The sequence below is a fragment of the Oenanthe melanoleuca genome, chromosome 2 (assembly GCF_029582105.1).
Source record: "Oenanthe melanoleuca isolate GR-GAL-2019-014 chromosome 2, OMel1.0, whole genome shotgun sequence".
NCBI lineage: Eukaryota > Metazoa > Chordata > Aves > Passeriformes > Muscicapidae > Oenanthe > Oenanthe melanoleuca.
The window spans coordinates 195,790-218,916 of NC_079335.1; the positions used below are offsets into that span (position 1 = coordinate 195,790).

The following is a 23,127-nucleotide window of genomic DNA, read 5'->3' on the forward strand; positions in this document are numbered from 1 at the left end:
TGTATTCCAGAAATGTGCATTCTGTCCCCACCTGCTGCAGCCCGGTGGGGCAGTGACCCTGATCTCCTGGCACACATTATCTGCTCATGGGCATCTTTAAACCAGCTGGGCAATCATCTTCATCTTTCCCACAGCCCATCCTCCCTCCAGGAGATATCTCCTGTTAATGGCCATTGAGTCCCAGGGCATGACTGATAAAATTCCATCATCCCACTGGGAGATGCTCCAGCCAGGGGAGGAGCCAAACATTTACTACCCAGATCAAAACTGACATTTGGGACACCAAGGAACCTTCTTTCCACTGGATTCCAGAGGAAAACCAGACCTTTCCACATCATCCCTGGAGCTTCAGAGGAAACTGCACCTTCTCCAGGAGCACTGCTCCAGCTGAACCACATCTGCCCCTGCAGGAGGATGCAGCCACCATTGAATGGGACTGTGCCAACACCCTGACTGACTGACGGGTGTCAGCTTGGATTCTGACTCTGGCAGGGTTTGGGATTGTTCTGTGTAATACAGCATTTCTATTTTAATTTTCCTAGTAAAGAACTGTTATTCCTAATTCCCATCTCTTTGCCTGAGAGCCCCTTAATTTCAAAATTATAATAATAATTTGGAGGGAGGGGGTTTACATTCTCCATTTCAAAGAGAAGCTCCTGCCTCTACTGGCAGATAACTGTCCTGCAAACCAGGACAGCATCCAAGGAAAGACAGAAAGTGTTTTGGGCCTGGAAAACACCAACTGTGTCTGCATGTGCACTGAGCCCCCTCCCAGGTCAGAATCACAGCTCTTTTCCAAACCTTTGTTTTCCTGAGGCATTAAAAAAGGGTTTGTGGCCTGCCCAAGGCTCAGTTCCAGCTCTCCCCTCCACCTGGTGCCTGATCTCATAACAGGAAGGGGAACAGGACATGGGGTCTCTGTCCCCCAGCGTCACCCTGCGTGCTGTCCTTGCAGGTACCAGCCCCAGGTACCTGTACCTGGAGGAGAAGGACAGACAGACAGCTGGGCTGCACTTTGCCTGCAGAAGGAGCCACACTGCCCTCATGGGGCTGCCCTGGGTCCAGGACCCCTCCTGCCAACACAGACACAGGGGGGGGGCTGCCCAGTGCCACCAGTGCCACCACCGCCCAGTGCCACCAGTGCCACCACTGCCAGCACTGCTACCCAGCCCAGTGCCACCACAGCCCACTGCCACCACTGCCCGGTGCCACCACTGCCAACACCGCCCAGTGCCACCAGTGCCACCACTGCCACCAGTGCTACCCAGCCCAGTGCCACCACTGCCACCACTGCCCGGTGCCACCACTGCCAACACCGCCACCACTGCCAGCATTGCTACCCAGCCCAGTGCCACCAGTGCCACCACTGCCCAGTGCCACCAGAGCCCAGTGCCACCAGCGCCACCACAGCCCACTGCCACCACGGCCGCCATGGCCACCACTGCCCAGTGCCACCACTGCCGCTACTGCCACCACTGCCCAGTGCCACCAGAGCCCAGCGCCACCACGGCCACCACGGCCGCAACTGCCACCACTGCCACCATTGCCCAGTGCCACCAGAGCCCAGTGCCACCAGAGCCACCACAGCCCACTGCCCAGTGCCACCACTGCCGCTACTGCCACCACGGCCCGGTGCCACCACTGCCACCACGGCCGCAACTGCCACCACTGCCCAGTGCCACCACAGGCACCACTGCCCAGTGCCACCACAGGCCAGTGCCACCACGGCTGTGGGGACATTGCTCCCCTCAGCCAAGCAGGCTCCAGTGCAACCCCTCAGAACCTCTCCAGGTGACCAACAGCAGCACTTCTGGAGGACAGCAGGATGGAGCCAGGCATCAGCTTAAACACAGAGCCACAACTATCTCAGCTCTGGAACCAGGTGGTGAAAATCCTCTGAAATGGGGAACAAACACAGTCCTGGCTCTGGAATGGGACAGACACTCTGCTTCTGCAGCCCAAACCAGCCTGGTTCCCTGCCCAAACAGCAGGGCTCAGGCACCTCCTCTTCCTCAAAAACCACCTGTGACAAGCCAGGCTGCCCTGAGACACCAGTCCTGAGCCAGCAGTGCTGGCAGCAGGTGATTTTCCAGGGACTGGGTGATAACTCCTGCAACACAAGCTCAGGGGCTCCAAGGCAGAGGTTCGGCCCTTCCAACCCTGAAGTGCCCATGCTAAAGTTCTGCTCACCTCTCATTTCCCTTCAGAGAATTCCAGGTGCACCTGCCCAGCCCTGCTGGAACAGCCCCTGCCCCCAGCAGGACAGCACATGTTTAATGAAAGGCAGGACCAGACTGTGCAGCAGGAAAATAATTACAATTCTCCTTGTGATGCACGAGCAAGAGGGGCTGCTTCCCAAGCCACCGTGGGCTGGGCTGCTGGATGAGTTCTGTGTTTGTCTCCAGGTGAGTAAATAACAGAAACACCATGGGAGCCACTGCACAAACCCCAGAGACACCAAGGGACCCACTGCAGGCAGCAAACCCCAGGGACAGCAAGGGACCCACTGCACAAACCCCAGGGACACCAAGGGACCCACTGCACAAACCCCAGAGACACCAAGGGACCAACTGCAGCCAACCCCAGACATCAAGGGACCCACTGCAGCCAACCCAAGGGACACCAAGGGACCCACTGCAGCCAACCCAAGGGACACCAAGGGACCCACTGCAGCAAACCCCAGGGACACCAAGGGACCCACTGCAGCCAACCTAAGGGACACCATGGGACCCACTGCAGGCAGCAAACCCTACAGGGACAACCAGGAGGGCAGTGCTTATTCCCAATTCAAGAGGAATCACTGAAACCGCTGAGGATAACTGAGTTAACACAAGGAGAGGTCAGAGCTGTCACACTCTGAGAGGTGGGAACATCTCAGTGGGAACTGCCCAGCCCCAGGGGCCACCCTGGTGCCACCAAACCATCCCCAAGTGCAGCCACCTGGACACAGGGACACACCTGGGCAGGGGTGGGACAACTCCCCAGGAATGGGTATAGAACACCTGCCCCCAACAGCAGGTCCTGCCAGCTGTGTCCCACCCACAGGTGTTCCCTTCTGCCAGGTCCTGAACCAGCTCCAGGTCACCAACACCTGAAAGGTGACAACTCAGAGGAGTCCCAGAGAGACTCTGACACACCAGGGACACTCGGGCTGCAGGAGACACACGGCAGAGGGGACAGGAGGAGGGGACACACTGCAGGAGGAGGAGGGGACACTGCAGGAGAGGGGACACACGGGACACAGCACCAGAGGGGGACACAGGGGATGAGGGGACATGGCACTAGCAGGAGGGGACACACAGCACCAGGGGGGCACACATGGCACGAGGGAACACATGGCACCAGAGGCAGGGGGACACGGCGCCGGGTGGGGGACACACAGGACACATGGCACGAGGGGACACAGGGGACACACAGGACACATGGCACCAGAGCAGGGACACAGGGGACACACGGCACCACAAGGGGGACAGAGGGTCCCAGGCAGGCAGGCCAGGGGCACAGAGGGCAGGGAGCAGGAGCAGCCCCGCACCCCACACACCCCAGAGCAGTGCAGAACATTGCAGAGCAGAGCATTGCATTGCAGAGCAGTGCAGAGCAGAACATTGCAGAGCACAGCAGAGCAGTGCAGAGCATTGCATTGCAGAGCAGTGAAGAACAGAGCACTGCAGAGCACAGCAGAGCATTGCATTGCAGAGCAGTGAAGAACAGAGCGTTGCAGTGCATTGCATTGCAGAGCACAGCAGAGCAGAGCATTGCATTGCAGAGCAGTGAAGAACAGAGCACTGCAGAGCACAGCAGAGCAGTGCAGAGCATTGCATTGCATTGCAGAGCACAGCAGAGCATTGCATTGCATTGCAGCACTGCCCTCCCCGCAGCCCGGCGGATTTCCGACTATTTAACCCCGATGGGACCCTGAGGAATGCACTGCGAACACACAGAAACACTCAAGGGCTGGGAATGCATTCCAGCCAGGACAAAGAGAGCAGGGCAGCCAAGGGCTCAGCAGCTGCTGCTGGCCAGGCTGGGGCAGGGCTGAGGAATGTGTCCCTTTGGGGGGGTGACAGCTGGCACAGCCCGACAGAGCCACCAGCAGGGAGGGACCCCTGCCCCAGGTGTTGGAGTCAGTGACTCAGGGGTGGCTGAATACTTCAGAGAGATCAGAGTGCAGGGATTGAATCAAAGCCTTTGGGTGGGTTGAAGGATATTAAGCCACTCACACATAAAGTAGATGTTTAAGTAGAAGTCAGTCAGTAATTTTAGGGTAAGCTCTGATGCTTTTAGTGAGTGAAAGTCACTCACAGTAGCTGTGAGTGTTCTAGTGAAGGGTGAAACACACTGATATCTGCAGTGGAGGCTCCAGGCACACAGCTGCAGACAGGACTGAGACATAACAGAGCTCTAGTAAGAATATTGCTGACATTTCTCACATAGAACAAGACAGATTGTATGAGTAGTTCTATAGGTAACCTGGTGTGCTCAGAAACTGGAATTGGAACAGGTTAAGGAGTGGTGGTCTGAGTTTGTATCTGAGCTTGTTGGAAAAATCCTGGATAAGAGTTTGTGTTGGGAGAGTTGGTGCTTTCAGCCTTTGTTGCTTTTTAGCCATTCTGGCTTCTAGCCATTTGCTTATTGCTGCTGCTTTGCCATTGCTTTTGCCATTGCCTGTTGAGACTGATGTGCTTTGTAACAAGATGTGCTTTGTAATAAATAACCTTTTAACTATCAGCTGCTTTGCTTATTTAAGATAACCTGACAAAGTAGGAGCCAAGAGCTCCAGAGTTGGTGCCTTAGAGCACCTGGAGGTCAGAAAGAACCTCCACACCCAGGGGCAATACCAAACCAAACCTGGCCCCAGAAGGGCAATCGCCAGCCAGAATTAAACCAAGACACCTCAATTAGCATCACACTGCTGTGGAGGCCTGGGAAGTGATGGGTGCTGATCTGGACACAGCAGCAATGGTTCTGTGTGAACAGAGGGGCTCTGACCCCAACCCAGAGCCCCCACCTTGCTCTGAGCAGTGGGATGGGGCAGGTTGGAAGGACCAGAACTCCCTGTGGCAGGCAGAGGGCATTTCCCACTGAAATACTGGAATATATGACACAGTCACTGGAATATATATGACACGGTCACTGGAATATATATGACATGGTCACAGCAATTAGTGCTGTGGTTTATTGACAAGATGGTGTTCAGTCAAAAGCAGGTCTTCTCCAAGCTCAGCGATTCTGTGATTAATCTGTGGATTAATCTGGAGCCACCTGAGCATCCTGAAGGTGAAGCAGCCAAACCCAGCACACTGCAGGTGCTGCCCAAGGAGCTCTGCCCCTCTCTGACCTGCCCCACATTCAGGAATCCCAGCCAGGGCCCTCCCTGCACACCAGCACCTCAGGAATCACCTCCTGCCATTCAAACAAGGGACAACATCTACTTCTGAACCATCCTCTCAGCACAGAAGGGTCAACTTGCAGTAACAGAAAGTAACTGACTGATCTGTAATGTCACAGCTATTAGTAAAGGGAAAAATGCCAGAAGTTGTGTTCTACAATAACCTGCTGTAATTGTTTCAAATCAGATTGTGTCTTCCTGATGCAGAAATCATTAATAGGTTTATCAAACAGATACATCTCCAGAACAGTGAAGTGCCATAAAACAACCAAAAAAACCCAACAAACCAGGTCTAACCCTGAGACTAGGAATCCAAAACAAGGCAATGAGACCAATAACTGGTGCAAAGTGGGGGGCTCAACAGCAGCCTGTACCCTTGGGGTGCAGGAAAGCACATCTGGAGAAGTCTTGGAGGAGAGTTAAGTGTTCCTGTGTGGAAGGACACAGGCCCAAACATCCCCTCTGAGAAGGAAGAGGATGAGGAAGGTGCTGGAGCTGCCAGGGGAACAGCTGAGACATACAGCAGCAAATGGCCTGAGCCAGGAATGCAACAAGGAGTCAGAGATGCTGGGAAGGCACATGTCCCTGCTCAGCATCCCTCCCTCCCACCAGCACCAGGGAGGTGGCAAAACAGAGTTCCAGAATGCAGGAAACACACAGAACAGGCCAGAGGAGACCTGGAGAGCTTAACACAGCCCTGCCTCTCCTCCAGCCATCAGTGAAGCAATCCTTCCTGGCAGCTGCTCAGCCAAAGGGAACTGAGACACCTGAGAGGAGCAGGCAGGGCCCTGCAATGCTGCAGCGAGGCTTGAGAGAGCATTGGGAACACCAGGGAGGGATGGGAAACATACACAGGGAACCAGCACTGAGCTGGGAACTCACACTGGGAACCAGCACTGAGCTGGGAACTCACACTGGGACCGAACAGGGAACCAGCACCAAGCTGGGAACCCACACTGGGACAGAGCTGGGAACTCACACAGGGATTGAGCATTGAGCAGGCAACGAGCATCAAGCTGGGAAACCAGACAGGAAACCAGCACTGAGCTGGGAACTCACACTGGGAAAGAGCACTGAGCTGGGAACCCACACAGGGACACTGGGACCCAGCTGGGAACCCACACTGGGAACCCACACTGGGACCCAGCTGGGAACCCACACTGGGACACTGGGACCCAGCTGGGAAACCACACTGGGAACCCACACTGGGACCCAGCTGGGAACCCACACTGGGACACTGGGACTGAGCAGCAGCAGGAACCCCAAAGGCCCAAATCTGACCCCAAACACCCTAACCCGAACTCCACAGGACCAGACCTGACCCCAAAGGGCCAAACCCGAGCCCAAAGGACCAAACCTGACCCCAAAGGACCAAACCTTGCCCCAGCTGGCAGCCTTGCACCCACAGACAGGGCAGGGGTTAAATACCCCAACAGAGACCTGCAGAGAGCTTTATAACCAGGTAAAACAGAGCAGGTGCTTTACTGGTGACCTCCCTGCAGGTACCAAACCATGGCCACTGAATTTTCATGAACTCTGTACTCCACTAAACCTCTCTGCTGCCCCATTCCATTCACCTGAACCTCCTCCAGGACCTGAGCTGCTGGGGACACAGGCTGGGCAGCACACCCACACCTGTCCCACCCACAGCTGAACACCTCAGAGCTCAAGAATTGGATATTAATTATCATCATCTTATATAAAACAATATATTAAATAAAATAATAATGTATTATAAAATAATATAATGTATAATACAATAATATATTATAAATAATATATTATTATACTATATATTAATTAACATACTATATATAATATAACATAATGAATATAATTAAAATAATATAATAATCATTCTTTTATATAATGCATATATAATATTATGTATTATATATGTATGTTATATTATATATAATATGTGTTATATATTATATATTATATTATATATTGTATATTATATGCATATTATATATTATATATAATATATTATATATTTTATATATATTATATGTGTATATCTATATTATGTAATTATTATATATTTATTTTATACATATATAAAATAATTATTATTATTACAGTTCCCTCCCATAGAGCTCAAGTGCCAAATCCAGCTGTGCACCTCTTCCCTGCTCTCTGCACACCCAAGAACTGTGCACCCAAGAATTGTGTCAGCTCTTTTCTCCATGACTGAGCTTGGTTTTGGTGCTGCCCCCAGCACAGATCCCACTGTCACCAGGGGAGGTGGCTGGGCAGAGTATTTGGGTTTTGGAGAGCCAGACACACATCCAGCTGTGCTGTGAACCTCTGCTGAGCACAGAGAGCCAGGCCAGCCCACAGCCAGCCAGTGAAACCAGTTTGCTGGCTGGTTTTGTTAAACAAATGCAGCTCTGGGATGGAAAGAGCCACATGCAGGGCGAGAGGAGGGGCCCAGAGCACACCAACCCTTGGCAGGCTGCACACAGAGGATTCCCAGGAAGGGCTGGCAATACAGACATTACAGGGAGAAGCTTCAGTCCTCCTGGAAGTGAATAAACCCCCAGATCCTCCTGACAGCACTGGCATGCCAGGAAATGAAAAACTGCTTTTAATTAGCTTTGCAAGGCCCCAGCTTTGCTTTGGGAAAGTGACAGCTGCAGCCTGGAGCTGCATGGGGGTGCAGTGGGGTCCTGGGGCTGCACGGGGCTGCAGTGGGGTCCTGGGGCTGCACGGGGGCTGCAGTGGGGTCCTGGGGCTGCAGTGGGGTCCAATGGGGTCCTGGGGCTGCACAGGGGCTGCAGTGGGATCCTGGGGCTGCAGTGGGGTCCTGGCTCCATCCCTGAGCTGCACAGGGATCCAGTGGGGTCCTGGAGCTGCACAGGGCTGCAGTGGGGTCCTGGCTCTGGAGCTGCACAGGGATCCAGTGGGATCACTGGGACACTCCTGCCCCAGCCCATGGCAGCCACAGGAGGAGCTGCTGAAACCCAGCCAGCTCCAAAGGGCTTGGCCATGACGCAAAAGGCAACAAGCCCAGACAGGGCAGGACCTGCCCTGGACAGAAATGGGCTCCTCTCCCCGAGTCTGTCTGCCACAATCTCCAGAGCAAGTGGCAATCAGCTCCCTGGGCAGTGAGAGAAGGGATTTCTGCACTGGGCTCAGTTTATCCTGGAGCTGCAGGGAGGAGAAAGCAAAGCAGAGGAACTGCAGCCCCAAATTGGAAATGCCTGGGGGCTCCCTCCTCAGCACTAAAACCCTTGGGACCACAGGCAGCCCTGGGGTTCCCTCAGCCCAGACCCTTCCAGCCCCCAGCACAGCCCCTGTGCACACTGCTGCTGACACCACAGCTCTGAGCTCTCCTCCCTCTGCACAGACTTGTTCAGGATTTCAGCTCCACCCTCCCATCCTCCTACACCAGGTCCCACCAGCTCTGCTCCACCCAGGTTTCCTCCAGCCTCCCCAAACCCAAACTGGAGCACTCCTCCAAAAGCACAGCAAGAGCCTCTGGATCCTTCTGGGCTGTGACCAGCTCTGGGTGCTCCAAACTCCAGCCTGTGTTCATTCCTTCCTGTGCTTCTCAAGTGCTCCTGGAGTGGAATGCATGACTTAGGTGTGACAGTGACTCAGCCAGCTGTGCTTCCAAAACCCACTGCCAGTGCAGGACCTGCTCTCCACCTGCTCCTAACTCTCTGTAAGACAGGTACAGCAAAAGTCAGCATGGAGCAAGCCATTTCCACCTCTGGAATTCAGACACCCTCCTGGAAAACAGGTAACTTATCCTTTTCCATTAAATCACATTTAATTGCAAATCCCTGCAAAGGGGCAGCAGAAGCTCCCACACAGATTTAATCTGTCCCTCCAAACTGCCCAAGCAGAGCCATCCTAAGGGGAAATTTAGGCACAAAACGGGCAAGTTTCTACAAAAGGGACAAGTGACAAAGAAGAAGAGGAGCTGGCAGTGCAGGATGGAGAGAAACACAGGCTGACCTCAGCAGCTGGGAAGGGAGAAGTGAGGGAAGCACAGCAGAGTCACTCAGCAGTCCCAGGAGATGGGCAGAGCATCCCCCGGGATCTGGAGCACAGAGCAGCACAAAGGGCCCTGGAAATCCTGCAGAGCAAAATGGTGCCACAGAAGAGCAAGAGATGCCATGTTTCTGGAGCAGGTGAAGTAAGGACACAGAAAAGCCTGTCTGAAACACCCAGCTGGTGCTGGCTAAGAAACCTCTCAGAGGAGGAGCCATATAAACTCAGGCATTTTCAAGAGAGCTGCTTTCCAAACCAGACCTTTCCAAAAAGGTCTTTCCTGTTTGGAAAGGTGGCCTTCCAAAAGCCACCCCTCCAAAAATCACCTCCACTTTAGGGAGGTCTTCCCTCAAACACAAACTGTGCTGTGCACACTCTCTCATTCCCACTTTTCTGACATTTGGGTCCCTCAGACCTAATCCCACTGAACAGGCATGTGCAGCCCCATTCTGTTCTTTCTCCACCTCCCCTCATGGTAACACAAACCCTCCTCCCAGGGTCTCCTTCCCAAAAAAGCCCTGTTCCCATGAAGGGCTCCTCACCTGGAAAACATCCCCCTGACCCCACCAAAGAGCTTTCCCACCACCATCCTTCAGGGACAGTGTCTGCCCAAACCCAATGTTCCCACCTTCCCCCTTCCTGGTGGGAGGGCAGTTTACTCTCAATTTTCATCCCCATATTCACCTCATACTACACACAGATTCCAACTCCTGCCTTAGGTATGTGTCCTACCAAACAGGAATATCCTCAGAAAATGCCCTTCCTGCAGTGACCTTTGTGCCTGGGACCAAACACACCCTGGCACAGCCCAGGGAAGCACTGTGAACACAAACCTAAGGTGGGTTAACCTGCTTCCTTGTTCCACCAACTGCAGATTTCCTCCTCCTCCTCTTCCTCCTCCTACTGGGCATGGCCACAGAAAAGCCTCGACAGCCCCAGACAGGAGCTGAGAGGGAAAAATGTGAGTACAGCAAGTCCAAAGGCAAAGGCTCTCCCAGGACACACAAATGTCTCTGCAGATAGTGCAAACACACAAATGTCTCTGCAGATCTCATTTGTGGTCATTTCTCCACTTCTCCCCTGAGCTCATGTTAACTCACAGCACTGCTATGTCATCTGCCAAGTGGTTCTGCAGCTCAGTTAAACTACATTTTACATAAAGAATTATTCCATTTGCTCTGAACTGAGCCCATTTTGGCTTCACCCCATGCTCTCCTGCAAACAGCAGTGGTCAGTTGCTCCCTGTCCAGTCTCCCAGGCCATCACTGACACTCTGCCATGGGATGGGGAATGGTTCAGTGCCTCTCCCAGAGTGATGGAGACACCCTGAACACTCCACCTCCCTTGTGCAAGAGCTGGGACACACTGGGGTTGTCACACCCTCGGCTGCTGCCCTTCCTCTGTCCCTCTGCTCCCATCTCCTGAGAGGAGGCACCAGGATTTCATCCTGTTCTGTCCAACCTGCTCTTCTAAAAACTCTTTGCCACAAGACTCCAAGAGGGGAACGCACACCCAGAGCAGCCTGGGAGCCCAGGCCAGGTGATGGCAAGAACTCTGACGCTCTGAGCCCAGCAGATGCCACAGCTCTGGGAAACAGGAGCTCTTTGGGGGACTCAGGAGGGCACTGAGGGGCTGCACGCAGCACTGCAATCACAGGCAGGACCGCAACCACAGCATGGCAGGCAGGACTGCATGCACAGCACGGCGGGCAGGACTGCATGCACAGCACGGCGGGCAGGACTGCATCCACTGCATAACGGGCAGGACTGCAACCACAGCATGGCAGGCAGGACTGCATGTACATCACGGTGGGCAGCACTGCAGCCACAGCACCACGGGCAGGACTGCATCCACTGCATAACGGGCAGGACTGCATCCACTGCATCCTGGGCAGTATCCCATCCGCACCATCACAGGATCCCACCCGCGCCATTCCATGCTAAGTAGAAGTCAGTATAAAATTCGCATTTACAACCCAAAACATTCCCTTCCAAGCCCACAAACCTGTCCCGGTTCCAAGGGTCCCTGGCTGCACGAGGCCAGGCTGTGACTCCTCAGCAGGACACAGGGAGCTGAGAGCCCAGGGACCAGCAGGTGCTCTGCAGGTGTGTCGCAGCCACCCTCCTCTGCAGGCACTTACACCCCTTCCCACGTCCCAGCCTGCCCACAACACACATTTTCCAGTAGTTTGGGGAATCTCCATGCCCAAAGTACAACAAGATGCTGAGCTACCTGAGAGCATCACACTGTTGTCTCCATCCCTGAACAACCTCACAGCTGATCCCACAGGCTCACTGGCGTTCAGGAAGAGACAAGCAGGAAAGACAAACAGAACCCAAAAATACCAGAGCAGGAACTGCTGCTTCCAGACACGAGATTCTGTTCAGGTGCAGATGCACCAGCTGTATGCTTTAACCGAACTGAGCCAAACTACTTTGGCCTGAACCAAAACCCAGTTTCTGGTTTGTAAGGGTTTTTTAAAATCTAGATTTGATGAGAAATTCATTAACATGCCAGTATTCAATAAAAACCTTGAAAGCTAATGACCTACTTCTCAATTTTTTCAATAAACGCACACTCAGTCTATATTCCCTGAAGATCATCCCTCCAAACACCTTCTCTCTCTGGCACAGGCAGAACTTAAATAACTTTTAAAAAATTATCCTGTTTCCAAAGGGGATACACAATAAAACTTTGTCTGGAGTCTCCCACAGCCCAGTCTTGTTCCAATTCCCACCTGCAGCATCCTGTGTACCAGATCACCAGATTATCACAGCTTGGTTTCCTCTTTGGGTACTTCAGGACCCAACCATGAGAGCTGACCCTGTCCCACCCGAGTAAACCCCTGGGAGTTCTGAGATGCTGGGCCAGGCTGGAGCAGATCCCCAGTCTGCAGAGACCATGGAACAGCACAGGGAGGGTTTATCCTGGTGTTCCCTGCGTGCAGAGCTGTGCAGATGCACAGGACAGCAACAGAGGCTGCCAGTGCAGGCTGGAGCCCCAGATCATGGAATTATTTGGGCTAAACAGAACAGAAAGAGGCTGCCAGTGCAGGTTGGAGCCCCAGACCATGGAATTATTTGGGCTGAACAGAACAGAAACAGAGGCTGCCAGTGCAGGCTGGAGCCCCAGATCATGGAATTATTTGGGATGGAAAGGATCTAAAAGACATCCACCCTGCTGCAATAGCAGGGACACCTTCCACTCTCTCAAGCTGCTCCAAGCCCTGTCCAACCCGGCCTTTGCCACTTCCTGGACAACTTGTGCCAGGGCCTCTCCACACTTCAGGAAATCATTTTTTCCCAATATCCCATCCAACCCTGCCCTGTGGCAGCAGGAAGCCGTTCCCCCTTGTCCCAAGTCCCTCTCCATCCTTCCTGGAGCCCCTTTAAGCACTGGAAGGGCTCTAAGGTCTCCACAAAACTTCTCTTCCTGAGCCAAACACCCCCAGCCCTGCCAGCCTACCTTCATGGCAGAGATGCTGCAGCTCTGGGAGCACCTCTGCAGCCCTATGACCAGAAGCATAAAGCAGCTCCATCACTTTTAATTAACTTACTCAATGCTTTTTGCCGTTTACTGACTAAACCGGAGTTTTTTAATTAATGCTGGGCTTTACTTGGCAGTGACTGCGACCATCACAGGACTGACAACACTGGTGGGGCAGAGCTCGGTGCTGGTCCTGGTGCCGGTCCCGGGAGCAGGCTGGGCAGAGCTCGGTGCCGGTCCCGGGAGCAGGCCGGGCAGAGCTCGCTCCCGGTCCCGGTGCCCGGAGCAGGCCAGGCAGAGCTCGGTGCTGGTCCTGCTGCTGGTCCCGGGAGCAAGCTGGGCAGAGCTCGGTGCTGGTCCCGGTGCCAGTCCCGGGAGCAGGCCGGGCAGAGCTCGGTGCTGGTCCTGCTGCCGGTCCCGGGAGCAGGCTGGGCAGAGCTCGGTGCTGGTCCTGCTGCTGGTCCCGGGAGCAGGCCGGGCAGAGCTCGGTGCTGGTCCTGCTGCTGGTCCCGGGAGCAGGCCGGGCAGAGCTCGGTGCTGGTCCTGCTGCTGGTCCCGGGAGCAGGCCGGGCAGAGCTCGGTGCTGGTCCTGCTGCCGGTCCCGGGAGCAAGCTGGGCAGAGCTCGGTGCTGGTCCCGGTGCCAGTCCCGGGAGCAGGCCGGGCAGAGCTCGGTGCTGGTCCTGGTGCCGGCCCCAGGAGCAGGCTGGGCAGTGCTCGGTGCTGGTCCCGGTGCCAGTCCCGGTGCCCATGCCCGGGCAGCGCTCGGTGCTGGTCCCGGTGCCAGTGCCCAGAGCAGCGCTTGGTGTGGGTCCCAGTGCCGGTCCCAGTGCTCAGAGCAGGCTGGGCAGAGCTCGGTGCCGGTCCCGGTGCCCTGGGCAGGCCGGGCAGCGCTCAGTGCTCGTCCCGTTGCCCGGGGCAGGCCAGGCAGAGCTCGCTCCCGGTGCCGGTCCCGTTGCCCGGGGCAGGCCGGGCAGCGCTCGCTCCCGGTGCCGGTCCCGGTGCCCTGGGCAGGCCGGGCAGCGCTCGCTCCCGGTCCCGGTGCCCTGGGCAGGCCGGGCAGCGCTCGCTCCCGGTCCCGGTGCCCTGGGCAGGCCGGGCAGAGCTCGCTCCCGGTCCCGGTGCCCTGGGCAGGCCGGGCAGCGCTGCGGGAGCCGCGGGGCGGCGATACCGGTGCTGGTGCCGATACCGGGACTCACCTTGGGCAGCTCCCGGAGCTGGTTGGCGTCCAGCAGCAGCTCCTCCAGCGAGCGGCTGTAGCGGTAGATCTCCTCGGGCACGGCCTGCAGCGAGCAGTGCCGCCGGTCCAGCGCCTCCACGTGCCGGTTGCAGCGCCAGAGCGGCGGCATGCAGCGCAGCATCGCCGGGCCGGGCCGGGCCGGGCCGCGCCGGCACCGCTGGGCCGCGCCTGCGGCAGCGCCGGGATCTGACCGGGCCGGGCCGGGCCGGGCCGCGCCGAGCCGAGCGGCGGCCGCGCTCCCGCTGCGGCAGCGCCCCCGCTCCGCCGCCTCCGCCCGGGCCTGCCGCCGCGCCCGGGGCCGCTCCCGGCCTGCGCCCGGGGCCGCGCCGCCCTCCGCGGGTGTGCCTGGGAAACGGAGCCGCTGGGAAATGGAGTCCGCCCCGCCCCGCCCGGCGCGGCTCCGCGCGGGGCCTGCGCGGCTCCGCCCGGCGCGATCGGCACAGCTCCGCCCGGCTCGGCACAGCTCCGCCCGGAGCGATCGGCTCCGCCCGGCGCGGCACCGGCAGCGGCAGCGCTGGGCGGGACCAGGGCCGGAGCGATCGGCTCTGCGGAGCGCACACAGCGAGCTGCCGCCTCCATCCCTTCTCCGGAGCGATCGGCTCTGCCGAGCACACAGCGAGCAGCCGCCTCCATCCCTTCTCCGGAGCGATCGGCTCTGCCAAGCACGCAGCGAGCAGCTGCCTCCATCCCTTCTCCGGAGCGATCGGCTCTGCGGAGCGCACACAGCGAGCAGCCGCCTCCATCCCTTCTCCGGAGCGATCGGCTCTGCCGAGCACACAGCGAGCTGCCGCCTCCATCCCTTCTCCGGAGCGATCGGCTCTGCGGGACACACACAGCGAGCAGCCGCCTCCATCCCTTCTCCGGAGCGATCGGCTCTGCGAGACACACACAGCGAGCAGCCGCCTCCATCCCCTCTCCGGAGCGATCGGCTCTGCGGGACACACACAGCGAGCAGCCGCCTCTATCCCTTCTCCGGAGCGATTGGCTCTGCGGAGCGCACACAGCGAGCTGCTGCCTCCATCCCTTCTCCGGAGCGATCGGCTCTGCGGATCGCACACAGCGAGCAGCTGCCTCCATCCCTTCTCCGGAGCGATCGGCTCTGCCGAGCACACAGCGAGCAGCCGCCTCCATCCCTTCTCCGGAGCGATCGGCTCTGCGGGACACACACAGCGAGCAGCCCCTCCATCCCTTCTCCGGAGCGACCGGCTCTGCGAGACACACACAGCGAGCAGCCGCCTCCATCCCTTCTCCGGAGCGATCGGCTCTGCGAGACACACACGGCGAGCAGCCGCCTCCATTCCTTCTCCGGAGCGATCGGCTCTGCGGGACACACACAGCGAGCTGCCGCCTCCATCCCTTCTCCGGAGCGATCGGCTCTGCCGAGCACAGAGCGAGCAGCCGCCTCCATCCCTTCTCCGGAGCGATCGGCTCTGCGGAGCGCACACAGCGAGCAGCCGCCTCCATCCCTTCTCCGGAGCGATCGGCTCTGCCGAGCGCACACAGCGAGCAGCCGCCTCCATCCCTTCTCCGGAGCGATCGGCTCTGCCGAGCACACACAGCGAGCTGCCGCCTCCATCCCTTCTCCGGAGCGATCGGCTCTGCGGAGCACACAGCGAGCAGCCGCCTCCATCCCTTCTCCGGAGCGATCGGCTCTGCCGAGCACACAGCGAGCAGCCGCCTCCATCCCTTCTCCGGAGCGATCGGCTCTGCCGAGCACACAGCGAGCTGCCGCCTCCATCCCTTCTCCGGAGCGATCGGCTCTGCCGAGCACACACAGCGAGCAGCCGCCTCCATCCCTTCTCCGGAGCGATCGGCTCTGCGGAGCGCACACAGCGAGCAGCCGCCTCCATCCCCCGGCCGGAGCGATCGGCTCTGCGGGACACACACAGCGAGCAGCCGCCTCCATCCCTTCTCCGGAGCGATCGGCTCTGCCGAGCACACAGCGAGCTGCCGCCTCCATCCCTTCTCCGGAGCGATCGGCTCTGCCGAGCACACACAGCGAGCAGCCGCCTCCATCCCTTCTCCGGAGCGATCGGCTCTGCCGAGCACACACAGCGAGCAGCCCCTCCATCCCTTCTCCGGAGCGATCGGCTCTGCGGGACACACACGGCGAGCAGCCGCCTCCATCCCTTCTCCGGAGCGACCGGCTCTGCGGAGCACACACAGCGAGCAGCCGCCTCCATCCCTTCTCCGGAGCGATCGGCTCTGCGGGACACACACAGCGAGCAGCCGCCTCCATCCCTTCTCCGGGCTCTGGGGTAAAGCCGACATGTGTCCGCTCTGGCTTCGTGACAAAAGCCAAAACGCAAAGGGAACCATCGCCTCTGAGCTGTCCCAGGACGCTGCCGCCCTCTCTGTTCTATCCTCTCCTGCTTTCACAGTTTCCTGGTTGCTTTGGCACTCTTTTTTTTTCCTGGCCGATTTCTCCTCATTGAACTTTATCCCTGCTCTATCTCCTCAGGGTTAGAAAGGCAGGACATGGGAAGCAATATTGCAAGAATCTGTACAGTGACTGTGAGTTAAGGCTGGGAAAAGGAACTGTAGGGGAATTGCATACTTGCATTGTTACAGATCCAGTCACTGCAGATCCGTTGGAGCAAACAGCTGTGGCACCTTCTCTCCTCCATGGGGAGTGACCTGGGGGCAGGAGGGGGCTCTGAGCAGCAGTGGGTGTTGGTGACCTGGGGACAGGAGGGGGCTCTGAGCAGCAGTGGGTGTTGGTGGCCTGGGGACAGGGGCAGGAGGGGGCTCTGAGCAGCAGTGGGTGTTGGTGACATGTTCTCTCCTCCATAGGGACAGGAGGGGGCTCTGAGCAGCAGTGGGTGTTGGTGACCTGGGACAGGGACAGGGGTAGGGCCGGGAGGGGGCTCTGAGCAGCAGTGGGTGTTGGTGACCTGGAGGCAGGAGGGGGCTCTGAGCAGCAGTGGGTGTTGGTGACATGTTCTCTGTGGGGTTTCTCAAGCCTGGCTCTGCCAGGAGTTCACATGGTTGTCACATAGCCCTTAGACACATCTCTCCAGTTCTCTGATTCAGCTCCTTTTGCCTCGCACACAGCTCTCCACCAGCTCCTGCCGTGGCTGTTTATCTCATTTCTCTGTCATTTTTCTTGCAGAGATCAGATCCTCCTTCCTCACAGTCTGACTGTGACAACTCTTCACACCCACTCCTGTGTGACACTGAGCAGAGCCCAGTGCCCCAGGAACAGCCTGGGACACCAACCCAGGGCAGGAATTCTGCATTCCTCAGACTGGGGAGTCAGAAATAATCCTGCAATGAACAGAAAGTGACAACAACGAGATACCAGAGCTTGGGGCACTGATGAGGGGTGGTAAGATTGGCGAGGGACTTGTTCCAGCAGGAGGAGGTGAACATTGACCTTTCAGCTTCAGCATCCACAACAGGGAGAGGCTGTGAAGCTGGGAAGGAAGGAAAGAAGGAATTAATTCATTGAATCACAGAAGGGTTTGGGTGGGAAGGGACCTTAAAGCACATCCAGTTTCATGTCCTTGTCGTGGGCAGGGACACCTTCCTCTAGCCCAGGTTGCTCCAAACCCTGTCCTAACCTTGAACACTTGGAGGGATCCAGGGGCAGCCACAGCTTCTCTGGGCATCCTCACAGGGGAGGATTTCTTCTCAATATCCCATCCCTGTCCTCTGCCCTTGGCTGTGCAGTCTAAACTTGAGTTAATAACTGCTGAGAGCCTCCAGGGGTTCTGCAGCTGAGCCTGGGGACAGGGTGGATCCCAGGGGATCTCCAGGTGCTGCCCCAGCCCCTCCATCTCTCCCTCCTGGGCCCTGCTCAAAGTGGGACCTTTGCTCTCCCCGCTGTGTTGGGTGTGACTGAGCTGCATCCCCTGTTCCCCTGGAGCCCTCTGTCCTGGTTTGCAGGACAGGTGTCTGCCAATAAAGGCAGAAGCCTCTCTTTGAAATGGAGAAGGTAAACCCCCTCCCTCCAAATTATTATTATAATTTTGAAATTAAGGGGCTCTCAGGCAAAGAGATGGGAATTAGGAATAACAGTTCTTCAATATGAAAATTAAAATAGAAATGCAGTATTACACAGAACAATCCCAAACCCTGCCAGAGTCAGAATCCAAGCTGACACCCGTCAGTCAGTCAGGGTGTTGGCACAGTCCCATTCAATGGTGGCTGCATCCTCCTGCAGTGGCAGATGTGGTTCAGCTGGAGCAGTGCTCCTGGAGAAGGTGCAGTTTCCTCTGAAGCTCCAGGGATGATGTGGAAAGGTCTGGTTTTCCTCTGGAATCCAGTGGAAAGAAGGTTCCTTGGTGTCCCAAATGTCAGTTTTGATCTGGGTAGTAAATGTTTGGCTCCTCCCCTGGCTGGAGCATCTCCCAGTGGGATGATGGAATTTTATCAGTCATGCCCTGAGACTCAGTGGCCATGAACAGGAGATATCTCCTGGAGGGAGGATGGGCTGTGGGAAGATAAAGATGATTGCCCAGCTGGTTTAAAGATGCCCATGAGCAGATAATGTGTGCCAGGAGATCAGGGTCACTGCTCCACCCGGCTGCAGCAGGTGGGGACAGAATGCACATTTCTGGGATACACAGAATTCACATTTCTGGATACACAGAATGTACATTTCTGGGATACACAGAATCCACATTTCTGGCCACATCACCCCCACACACCCTCCCAGCACCCAGTGGGACCTGGGCAGGTGCTGGTGACACCCTGGAGCTTTGGTGCTTCTTGGCAGGGCTAGCACGGCCCCAGCACCGGCTGCTGGAGGGGACACAGCCAGGACAGCTGACCCCAGCTGACCACAGGGATATCCCAGGCCACATGAGCTTGGCTCAGATATAAAAGCTCAGAAATGAGGAGGAAAAGGGAGAAAAATTTTTATTTACAATGTTTTCCTTCTGAAGGAATGGCTCCAAGTGCTGGAGCCCTGAAGTGGCCAGACTTCACCTGCTCATGGGAAGTAGAGAATAAAATATTTTATTTTTTCGCTTTTCTTATGCAACCTGTTGGTTTTGCTTGTGTTTTTGCTGAATTATTTCAAACTCCCCACACCTGGGTGGGTGCTGAGAGGATTTATCAGAGGGTTCCTGCCCATCCCTGGGACTGGAAGCTTCTCTGAGTCCTGTGGGGGGACAGTGAAATTGCCCAGGAGCAGGAAGAGTGTCCGAATTCAAGCCCAGCCATCCCAGCTAGAAAAAGCTGTAGGAACCACATGTCCCCTGCCTGGGAGCACAGGGAGGGACAGGGAGCAGCACCAGCCCCCCAGCCAGCACAGGGTTTGGGGTTGGGGTCCTGGGAGTGACACCTGCAGCTGCAGGGGCCGGGCTGGGCTGCTGGATGTGGGGGGACAACGGCCCAAGGGACAGGGCTGGGCTCAGGGAAGGGACATGTCCTGGGACATGGCCAGGGGGCTCCTGGCTGGCCTGTCCCCTCTCCCTGGGCTGTCCCCTCTCCTTGTCCTGTCGCCTGTCCCCTGTCCCTGGCCTGTCCCCTCTCCCTGGCTCTCCCTGGGCTGTCACTGGCCTGTCCCCTCTCCCTGGGCTGTCCCTGTGCTGTCCCCTCTCCCCAGGCTGTCCCTGTTCTGTCCCCTCTCCCTGTGCTGTCGCTGTGCTGTCCCCTCTCCCTGGCTGTCCCTGGCCTGTCCCTGTGCTGTCCCGTCTCCCTGGCCTGGCCCCTCTCCTGTCCCCTGTCCCCGTTGCCACCTCCTCAGAGCAGCACCGGCCGCACCCCCCGAGTCTCTGCAGCGCTTGGGTGTCCCTGGGCTGTCCCTGCCCACCATGGATCTGCTGTCCCTGCTGCTGCTGCTGCTGCTGGCAGCGGCCCCGGCCCCCGGCGCCCGCCGCCGGGAGCGCGACAGCGACATCAGGGAGATTGCGCTGGGCATGGCCCCCAACTCCTTCGATGACCAGTACCAGCGCTGCCGCCTCAAAATGCTGCGGGCGCTGCCGGCGCTCAACCGCTCCGAGTTTGGCCGGAACAGCGCCTACGCCGAGGCCTGGGCCAAGGCCGCGGCCCACTGGCGCAGCCGGGCCTGGGCGGGCTCCAGCCGGGATGAACCGGGCTCCAGCCGGGCCTGGGCAGGTTCCAGCCAGGCCTGGGTGGGCTCCAGCCGGGCTGAACCGGGCTCTAGCCAGGCCAAACCAGACTCCAGCCAGGCTGAACCGGGCTCCAGCCCAGGTTCCAGACGGGCAGAGCTGGGTTCCAGCCGGGCCTGGGTGGGCTCCAGCCAGGCCTGGGCAGGTTCTAGCCGGGCCTGGCTGGGCTCCAGCTGGGACGAACCGGGTTCCAGCCAAGATGAACCGGGTTCCAGCCAGGCCTGGGTGGGCTCCAGCCGGGATGAACCAGGTTCCAGGCAGGCCGAGCTGGGTTCCAGCCAAGATGGGCTGAGCTCCAGCCAGGCCTGGCCAGGTTCTAGCCAGGCCTGGCCAGGTTCCAGCTGGGCTGAACCGGGTTCCAGCTGGGCCTGGGTGGGCTCCAGCCGGGCTGAGCCGGGCTCCAAACAGGCCTGGTTGAGTTCCAGCCGAACTGGGCCAGGTTCCAGCCGGGCCAAACCGGGCTCCAGCTGGATTGGACCGGGCTTCAGCCAGGTTGGGCCGGGCTCCAGCCAGGCTGAACTGGGCCCCAGACCGAGTTCCAGCTCGGGTTCCAGCCGGGCCTGGTCAGGTTCTAGCCGGGCCTGGTCAGGTTCCAGCCCAGGTTCCAGCTGGGCCTGGTCAGGTTCCAGCCAGGCCGGGCCAAGCTCCAGCTGTGGCTCCAGCAGGACCAAGCCACGCTCGCTGCTGCGGCCAGAGCAGGCCATCGCCCTGCTGGCCTACACCATGGAAGAGCGCTTGTACGTGGAGTTCAACAGGGCCTCGCGCAAGATGGGGCGCACCCGCCGGGAGTACCTGAAAAATTTCCACTTCAAGGTGCTGCATTTCCTGCTGACCGAGGCGCTGAGGGCCCTGCGGGGCGCCCAGAGCCACCCGCGGTGCCTGCACGTGTTCCGCGGCGTCAACAGGATCCGCTTCACCGCCCGGCCCGGGCAGATCGTGCGCCTGGGCCAGTTCGCCTCCTCCTCCCTGCTGAGGAACGTCAGCGACTTCTACGGCACCACCACCACCTTTGAGGTGCTCACCTGCCACGGCGCCGACATCCGCCGCTACTCCACCTACCCCGAGGAGGAGGAGGTGCTCATCCCGCCCTACGAGACCTTCAACGTCACCGGAGTCACCTGGCAAGGGGACGAGGTCCTCATCCAGCTGCGCTCGCACGGCGTGCACAGCAAATACAACTGCGCCTGGTTCCGAGGTGATGGATGGGATGGGATGGGACGGGATGGGATGGGATGGGATCAATGGGATGGGATGGGATGGGATGGGATGGGATGGGATGGGATGGGATGGGATGGGATGGGATGGGATGGGATCAATGGGATGGGATGGGATGGGATGGGATGGGATGGGATGGGATGGGATGGGATGGGATGGGATGGGATCAATGGGATGGGATGGGATCAATGGGATGGGATGGGATGGGATGGGATCAGTGGGATTAATGGGACCAATAGGATGGGATGGGATGGGATGGGATAATGGGATGGGATGGGATGGGATGGATGGATGGATGGGATGGGATGGGATGGGATCAATGGGATGGGATGGGATGGGATGGGATGGGATGGGATGGATGGGATGGGATGGGATCAATGGGATGGGATCAATAGGATGGGATGGGCTGGGATGGGATGGGATCAATGGGATGGGATGGGAGCAGGATGGGATTAATGGGATTAATGGGATGGGATGGGATGGGATGGGATGGGATGGGATGGGATGGGATGGGATCAATGGGATGGGATCAATAGGATGGGATGGGCTGGGATCGATGGAATCAATGGGATTGATGGGATGGGATGGGATGGGATGGGATGGGATGGGATGGGATGGGATGGGATGGGATGGGATGGGATGGGATGGGATGGGATCAATGGGATGGGATCGGATGGGATGGGAACAATGGGATCAATGGGATCAGTGGGATGGGATGGTGTTGTCCCAATGGTGGGCTTGTTTCCTGGAGACACCTCGCACCCCGAGGTGAGGGATTTCTATTTATTCTTCTCCTCTGCACAAAGTGGGAGCTTCCCCTGACCCCTTCTCTGGCCTCCCCAGGCAGAAGCGTCCCCAGAGCCCCCCCAGGCCTCACTGGGCTCCTCCTGGCAGCACTGGCAGCTGTCACTGGCCCCCCCTGAGCCATGAGGCCACCGTGCCTGGTGAAGACAATGAGCCAGGGATGGAACCTCTGGTGTCACCAGGAAGGCAGAACTGGCTGGGGAGGCAGAGAGGCCCCTGCAGGGTGGACACTGGAACAGCCCTGTGGCCACCCTCCCTGAGTCATGGCTGGGGTGCAGGGTGCAGCTCCCAGGGATTGGAGGAAGTGGCACAGCAGGGATTTTCTTCTCCTTTTGGATTTTTTCTCCTTTCCCATAATTTTCTTTGAAATTATTAAACTGGTTCTTAGTTCATGAATTTCCTTTTCATTTTTCTCCACGTGCTCTGGAGGATCAGGCCTGGAGTGCCAGGACACAGGGAATGGCTCCCAGTGCCACAGGGCAGAGTCAGAAGGGAATTTGGGCAGGAATCCTTCCCTGGGAGGGTGGCCAGGCCCTGGCACAGGGTGCCCAGAGCAGCTGGGGCTGCCCCTGGATCCCTGGAATTGTCCAAGGCCAGGCTGGACAGGGCTTGGAGCACCCAGGGCTAGAGGAAGGTGTCCCTCCCATGGCACAGAGTAAAAAGAGAAGAGCTTCAAAGTCCCTCCAAGCCACCACCATCCCAGGATCCCATGACAATATGGAATAAGAAATCCATTTCAGCTCTTTGCCATATTTTGCCTGCTTCTTCCATCCTTTTTTCCCCCTACCTCTTTTAGCTCTATTTCCCAGTTTTCCACCTCATGTTACAACAAAACTCTTGATTCCTGCAGATTTTTGCCACCATCTCTATGAAAGTGGAAACAGCTTTTTTTTTATTTCAACATCCATCTTTC

The 23,127-nt window shown here is 57.6% G+C and overlaps 2 protein-coding genes across 14 annotated transcripts in view; one reads left to right on the top strand and one right to left on the bottom strand.

The window, feature by feature from the left end:
- Positions 1–14,408, bottom strand: part of SCRIB (scribble planar cell polarity protein) — a 129,340-nt gene extending 114,932 nt beyond the window's left edge. For 5 of the 11 annotated variants that reach the window (XM_056483041.1, XM_056483036.1, XM_056483039.1 and 2 more), the window contains exon 1: positions 14,075–14,406. In XM_056483041.1, the coding sequence (XP_056339016.1) occupies positions 14,075–14,236 (162 nt within the window). In that variant the 5' untranslated portion in view covers positions 14,237–14,406. Of the gene's footprint in view, positions 1–14,074 lie in introns of all 11 variants that reach the window. The other 6 variants (XM_056483034.1, XM_056483032.1, XM_056483038.1 and 3 more) reach the window with 3 other exon arrangements.
- Positions 14,409–19,732: 5,324 nt separating this feature from the next.
- On the top strand, positions 19,733–22,608 carry LOC130250204 (erythroblast NAD(P)(+)--arginine ADP-ribosyltransferase-like). Of its 3 annotated transcripts, none has more exons than XM_056485656.1 (3): positions 19,733–20,298; positions 20,341–21,390; positions 22,254–22,608. In XM_056485656.1, exons 1-3 carry the CDS (start codon positions 19,878–19,880, stop codon positions 22,331–22,333), a joined length of 1,551 nt encoding a protein of 516 aa, XP_056341631.1. In that variant the 5' UTR covers positions 19,733–19,877; the 3' UTR covers positions 22,334–22,608. The 3 variants fall into 3 exon arrangements, with proteins under 3 accessions (XP_056341631.1, XP_056341630.1, XP_056341629.1); XM_056485655.1 differs by having other exon boundaries at positions 22,258–22,608; XM_056485654.1 differs by having other exon boundaries at positions 19,733–21,390; positions 22,258–22,608.
- Positions 22,609–23,127: the final 519 nt, after the last annotated feature.

Coding starts and splice junctions, on each gene's coding strand:
- LOC130250204 (XM_056485654.1), top strand. CDS start 19,878: ATGGATCTGCTGTCCCTGCTGCTGCTGCTGCTGCTGGCAGCGGCCCCG. Junction 21,391..22,257: donor CAACTGCGCCTGGTTCCGAG/GTGATGGATGGG, acceptor CTCCCCAGGCAG/AAGCGTCCCCAGAGCCCCCC.